The sequence below is a fragment of the Physeter macrocephalus genome, chromosome 19 (assembly GCF_002837175.3).
Source record: "Physeter macrocephalus isolate SW-GA chromosome 19, ASM283717v5, whole genome shotgun sequence".
Classification (NCBI taxonomy): Eukaryota; Metazoa; Chordata; class Mammalia; order Artiodactyla; family Physeteridae; genus Physeter; species Physeter macrocephalus.
In genome coordinates, this window is record NC_041232.1 from 68,086,491 (window position 1) to 68,093,671 (window position 7,181).

Sequence of the window (7,181 nt, forward strand, 5' to 3'; positions counted from 1 at the left end):
CCCGACCAGAGCCTGTCCTCCGCAACGGGAGAGGCCACAACAGTGAAAGGCCCGCATACGGAAAAAAAAAAGAAAAAAAAAAAAAAAAAAGAATGTCAGAAAATGATTATTGACAGTGTTATTTTAGGAAAAGAACATTTTGCCAGCTCATTATATGGTAAGACTTGCAGTTTATTTCTTTATAAATGAATATTGTATATTATTTTGTTTTCTCAAGTCTTGGGGGAAGGGGTTGGCTAAAGTTACGTATTGGCATTTAAAATGTTGAAAGTGGGTATTCTCCATTGTTCCTTCTTGTTTCAGCTACGTCATTTGATGCCTTTTAAAAATTTATCAAGCACCTACTATGTGCAGCACGTGGTGGTAGGCTTAAGAATTGAAAAATATTTTGTATAGGGGAATGTTAGGTATTGTGATGTCATAGACTATATCAGCATAAGAAAAGACTGTACATCAGTAGCTTTTAGGACTTTAAAAAAAAAGTGAGTATTCTTCCCTTGGTACTTTCTATACATAGTCTTAGATGATTTTTGTATACATACTTCCAGGCACATAATAGGTGATCAATAAATGTTTTCTAAATTGATGATGAAGGAATTCACAATAATTAAAACAGATAATCTATAATGTGCATTACCTAAAAATAATTTATAGATAATGGATTTTATTTTTTAAAGAAAGTTATAAAACGTTTACAGATTTAGTAATTTCTCTGTGTATAGCTATTATTCCTTTTAATTGGAACTTTAACCTTTTGTTTTTGTATTACAGTTGTTTCTAAGAGAAATGAGTAGAAATAACCCATTTTGAGGAAGCCATGGCAAAATTAAATACAAAGTGCAGAGTTTGTTCTCGGGAATCTTCAGTATCTTCTCTGTTAGCAAGCTGCAACCTGAGTGGTAGTAATTCCTCCAACTCTGATGGCTCTTTTCAGTATAAGGATAGACTGTACAGTTCTGCATCTCAGGCTCTACAGGCCTATATTGATGATTTTGATCTAAGCCAAATGTATCTTGGTGCAAGCGCTGGAAAGATTAACATCGATAAATGTTCTGCTAATATGCCAGAATTCTCCAACTATGTTTATAAACCAAAGAATGGTATGCTTTATTCTTTGTTTTCTTTTTGCCTACCGATTTAAAGCATTTTGAGAGAGGTATTGTAGCCTTGGAAAACTAAATGCTTCTTTTGGGGTAAAAATGACTTGTAATATTGAGATCTGGATATATTTCTTAAATGATTCTGTAATTTTCTGGTTCTCAGGAGTTTTCAGGTAAGATCCCCTTTTGACCTTGGAGGAGAAGCTTATGAAATGTGACTAATAATAGTAGATGGCTGATCCTAAATCCATAAGCCATTCTATTATAGCATAATGGAAATAGCATTGACTTGGTGGTTCTAGCTTTCATTAACTAGCTTAATGACTTTAAACAAATCTCAGCCTTTCAGAATTTATACTTGATCAATTCCAATTGATGGGATAGGGCTATATTAGTCTTCCTGATCTGTATTCTGTGGGATAGTAATATTCACAAGATGTTAAGGGTTTTTCCTTGGTAAGGTTTCCGTGAATACAAGTTTGGAAAATGCATCTGTTGATAATCCAGTTAACACTTTACTGAGCACTTACAGAATGGGCCCTAGTGTGGAAAAAGTTTACATTCTACTCTTAGAAGTGGGTAATATATTCCAGAAGGGAAAATGGCAAACATGATTCTTAATTCTTAATTTTCATTTACTGTTGAATATTATGAAGTATTTTTATATGTAATACAGGAAGATAAACAGAACTATGCTTTGTTTTTCAGCTTTTGAAAATCTTGATGACAAAAAAGATTTGTCCTTATCCTGTAGAGGACAGACTATTAATGACATGGACTCCGTTAGCCTAACAACTGATGATCTATTAAAACTTCCAGCAGATGGATCGTTTTCTTTCACTTATGTTGGAGCAGGTCACGGAATTAGCAAGAAAAGCAAGAAACGTACTGGAAGACTGAGTTCATCCAACAGTGAAAAGAATCAACATTTTCAAGAACCAGCCGCTCTCCTGGGCAAGGATAACTTAGTTACCCCGGTTGTATACACAAATGTAAAACGAAAGCAGTGTGGTAGGCTGAAAAACCCAAAACTTGTGAATAAGGCTAATAAATGTGTTTCTGTACCATCTTTATCTTTTAACAAGAAATCATCTTTTAGGGACAGTTCAGAACACAATCTTGAAAAGAATTACCCAAGATGGCTCACTAGCCAGAAGTCTGACCTTAATGTTTCAGGGATAACGAGTATACCGGATTTCAAATACCCAGTCTGGCTCTACAATCAAGACTTGCTTTCCGATACAAATAGTCAAAGGATTTATCAAATATTTAAAGAAGATCACTGTTCCCCTAGGCATAGTTCCCAGGCACAAAGAACTTCTCGGCTAATGAATAAATTAGATTGTTTTGAATATTCGTTTGAACCTTCAAACAATTCACATTCCTTGAGTGATGATAAAGGATTAGTTAATGAATATAAATATGATTCTGAACATAGCCAATGTCAGTGTGACAATCCACTTCTCCCAGGATCCAAAAAGCCATTCAGTGGTAATTGTTTTTTTGTTTGTTTGTTCTTGTTTTTTTTTTTTTGCGGTACGCGGGCCTCTCACTGTTGTGGCCTCTCCCGTTGCGAAGCACAGGCTTCGAACGCGCAGACTTAGCGGCCATGGCTCACTGGCCTAGCCGCTCTGCGGCATGTGGGATCTTCCTGGACCGGGGCATGAACCCGTGTCCCCTGCATCGGCAGGCGGACTCTCAACCGCTGCGCCGCCAGGGAAGCCCTGTTGTTTTTAAGAACCAAAGAAAGTGCTGTAAATTTGACCTCACATCTAGGGGTTTTTATGTCATATTCTTGATGTAACCATCAAATGATATATCTGTTTTGAACTCTTATGGTCTTCATTTATGTAGCATTTTGTGACTGGAAAATGTCTTGTCTTTTTTTCTTTGTGTCACAACAGATGTCACATTTTAACGTAGCTTGCTATTACAGATATGTGTATATACCAAATTATCTGAATTCTTGTTGCCTTTGTGAGGTTTTGCTGTGCTTTGCATTTATTTCTTTTCTTAAAGAATTAATGTGATCTTTTAAATTAGGTGACAGAATTGAATTGCTTATCCTGAAGGCCAAGAGGAATCTAGAGCATTGTACTGAAGAATTACCGAAGTCTATGAAAAAGGATGACAGTCCTTGTTCATTAGATAAACTTGAAGCAGAAAGATCATGGGAAAATATTCCTGTTACTTTGTAAGTAAGGTACAATAGAAAAACTATTCAGTTTTCCAAATGAAGAATGTCATGTAGACATCTGATTTATCTTTTAAATAACAATGATAATTAACAGTGGTAATAACATGGTAATTCTGTAGAGCATAGCTTTCAGTGTTGCTTGCTTTAAATTGCATTTTTCATTTGTTACCACAAGATGGCATAATATTTCATAATCTTAGGTACATTATATAATTTTTGTCTTTGTTACAGGGTCCTTTTGTTGCACTGTAAAATATTGATATATATTAAATATGAGGAATTAGAACCAAAAGCAACTATTTTGCAAATGGAGAAGGCTATGAAATTCTTGTTACTTTTTTTACTTTTAAGTTCTTTCTCCCTCTATATTCTCTCCATGTATTAGAGTTATTCATTTCTTTTCATTTACAGTTTACTTTCTTAGTCATTATTTTCTGTAAATGATGGTGCATTTTCTTGTATGGTAAATGTTTGCAGTTTCTAAGATTGTTTTCATTTGTGTACTTAACCTTTCTATGCCATAGTTTCTCAGAATAATTTAAAAAGTGTTTACCTAGATACCTGTGAATGTGAGTATAGAGGAAGAATCGAGAGCTTAGGTATGAAAGTTTCTTTTAGTGATATTATTACATGTATAGTCATCAGAAATGCATTCTTTGTAATCCTGTATCCTGCCTTAGGCTCTGATAATTTATTATCTTCAGTTGTCTAAGCCTTCGTTCTGTTATAGACAGTGTGTTAATTCCTGAATCCTTTTTTTGATTACTTCTCAGTTGAACATCTTATATTTTTGTAAGTGGACACTGACTAATTCTAGTTTGGAATCTTGGCTTTGTCACTTCCTTGCTGAGACTCTGTACAAATTACTTCTATTTCGGGGTTGTGAGGATTCAGTTGATTAGAAAATAAATATACAGCACTATTTACAGTAGCCAGGACAGGGAAGCAACCTAAGTGTCCATCGACAGATGAATGGATAAAGAAGATGTGGCAAATATGTACAATGGAATATTACTCAGCCATAATAAGAAGTAAAATTGAGTTATTTGTAGTGAGGTGGATGGACCTAGAGTCTGTCATACAGAATGAAGTAAGTCAGAAAGAGAAAAACAGATACCGTATGCTAACACATATATATGGAATCTAAAAATATATATATATGGTTCTGTTGAACCGAGGGGCAGGTCAGGAGTAAAGATGTAGAGAATGGACTTGAGGACACGGGGAGGGGGAAGGGTAAGCTGGGACAAAGTGAGAGAGTGGCATGGACATATATACACTACCAAATGTAAAATAGATAGTTAGTGGGAAGCAGCTGCATAGCACGGGGAGATCAGCTCAGTGCTTTGTGACCACCTAGAGAGGTGGGATAGCGAGGGTGGGAGGGAGACACAGGAGGGAGGGGATATGGGGATATATGTATACATATAGCTGACTCACTTTGTTATACAGCAGAAACTAACACAACATTGTAAAGCAATTATACTCCAATAAAGATGTTAAAAGAAGTAAATATAAGGTACTTAGGACAGTTTCTGATTTATCATGCTCTCTTAAAAATTTTAATAGTGACGATGATCATCCAGAGTATTTTTTGTTTGTTTAGCTTCATTTCGCACTTGCTGGTTCATTAATAACTTAAAAAAAAAAAACTTGGGTTAATAATTAGCTCACTTAATTCTTAAACTTATCTTTCATGTTTACTAATTTCTTATTTTCTTATCAGTTGGTTGTATTTTTATTTGTATCTATATTTGTAAAATCCTATAGCTGCAATACTTTGCTTTCAAATGGAACCAAAATGGGTGAGCAAATAATATCAGAGATGCTTAAATTAAGAGTAAAATTTTTGAATGCATCAAATGTATTTTGTAATTAGATACTATGACTTCTGACTCGTATAATTATTATTAATGGTTTGCCCTAGTACCTTATGGTACAGTAGTTTATTTTTGGAAGATTAAATTCATATTATGATGGATATGTTTTACATTAAATTAATGATGGTGTGAGAAGAAGTAGACCTGACTTCAGTGTGATAATGACAAATTATTATCAATCTGTCATCAGAAACAAAATTGACTGGGAAATACTCAAAGTAGTGTGCTGAGAGATAGAATAACTACAGCCAATTTTTTTTTTTTTTTGGTTTAACTTTTTATAATGGAAAATTTCAAACAAATACAAAAATATAAGAATAGTATAATGATTCCCTATGTATCCAGCACCCATCTTCTATAATCAGGTAAATGCTTTTTTGATGATAGTTGGTGGATGTACAAACTCTTTGGTAAAGAATGGGAGAAAAGACTACTTGTAAGCGAGAAAAAGTTTCTAGTAAAGTACAAATCAAATGAGTCAATAATAAAGTGCTGCTAATTATTGAGAAAAAATTAGCATTATGACATTTAAATGTTTTAAGAAGATTCTTAGATATCTGAGTACTTGAGTTAGAGACACATCTTATATTGATATGTAAATGAAAAAGATAAAATGAGTTTCTTTATTCTCTGTAACTAATAGAATTTGGTTTGGGGAAAATTTTTAACTTTTGCTGGGGATGCCCTTTCCTTCTGCTTGAACATCAAGATAGAAACTATTATTTATTGAGCTCTATTCAATGTGCCAGGTATATAGAGTTAATTTATGCAATACTTCTGTGACATAAGTGGGACTACAAATGTAGAAACTGAAGTTAAGATAAAGTTTTGTGAAGTCATATAAGTGAGTGGGACTGGTATTTGAACTCAGGGATTTTAATTTCAAAATTGATCCTTCTCCCACTTTAATCTGTCCTCTGTATTAATATGTGCCAGTTCTGGGGGAGAAGTCTGTCCTATTGCTTTGACGTAGAAGAGCATGTATCTGCCATCCCAGTAGAAACTGTTAATAAATTTCTGGCAGTTTTGTGTATTAATATTGAGTAACTAACAATGTTTAATTGGAAAAATGCACTGCTTACTTCAAACAAATGAGCTTTTGGAGGATATTTATATTTGAAGCCTTATTTGTTTAGTTGAGACTAATATGTCTTCAGTTTTTTTATAGTTTTTCCTTAAAGCTTTAAAGGAGAAGCAAGGAGATAGGGCGGGATGAAGGAAGAAGTTTAGGGAGAAGGTAAAGGAATCAGTAAACAGCATCAATATGAATCCTAATGGTTATTTAGTGGTGACCACTTTAATTTAAATGATAACCATCAGTTATATACTGTCTAATTTTTGTAAATTGGGAACTTATTTGCTGTCTCGTATCCTTAAATCCTAGCAAATCTCCTGTTCCGGTTAACTCTGATGATTTTCTTCAACAAACTTCAAGGGCAAAGTATGCTGACGGGTTCCTTGAAGACTTTTTAAATAATGATAATCAGGTGGGTGATGTTAAATCTTTTTAACTTATTAAAAGACTATTTATGACTAATGTATAGAGATAATAATTTCTAAGTTATTTAGATAGTATAAAACAAAAAATGACTCAAATCCCTTCTTCCCCAACACACATCCATAAAACCATCACTCCTAGAATTATTGATAATTTTATTTTAGTATTCTAAAGTAGAGTGACCTGGGATTGAACTCTACAGGGAGCCTAAATTGTCATTACAATGGTTTTTTTTTTTTCTTCTGGAAAACATAAAACAGACCCTTATAGAGTAAATTATATTTTCCCATAGGGCGGTTGCTTATTGAGAGTTATGTTTCTAAGATGCAATTATACATCCCTATGATTTAAAATGGGAAATTTAGGGGCTTCCCTGGTGGCGCAGTGGTTGAGAATCCGCCTGCCGATGCAGGGGACACGGGTTCGTGCCCCGGTCTGGGAAGATCCCACATGCCGTGGAGCGGCGGGGCCTGTGAGCCATGGCCGCTGAGCCTGCACGTCCGGAG

The 7,181-nt window shown here is 34.5% G+C and overlaps 1 protein-coding gene across 2 annotated transcripts in view; it reads left to right on the plus strand.

Moving 5' to 3' along the window:
• Positions 1-7,181, plus strand: part of C19H18orf54 (chromosome 19 C18orf54 homolog) — a 45,471-nt gene that overhangs the window by 1,963 nt on the left and 36,327 nt on the right. For both annotated transcript variants that reach the window (XM_055080685.1, XM_007119477.4), the window contains exons 3-6: positions 772-1,100; positions 1,809-2,591; positions 3,144-3,294; positions 6,562-6,664. In XM_055080685.1, coding sequence (XP_054936660.1) covers positions 818-1,100; positions 1,809-2,591; positions 3,144-3,294; positions 6,562-6,664 — 1,320 coding nt within the window. In that variant the 5' untranslated portion in view covers positions 772-817. The remainder of the gene's footprint in view (positions 1-771; positions 1,101-1,808; positions 2,592-3,143; positions 3,295-6,561; positions 6,665-7,181) is intronic.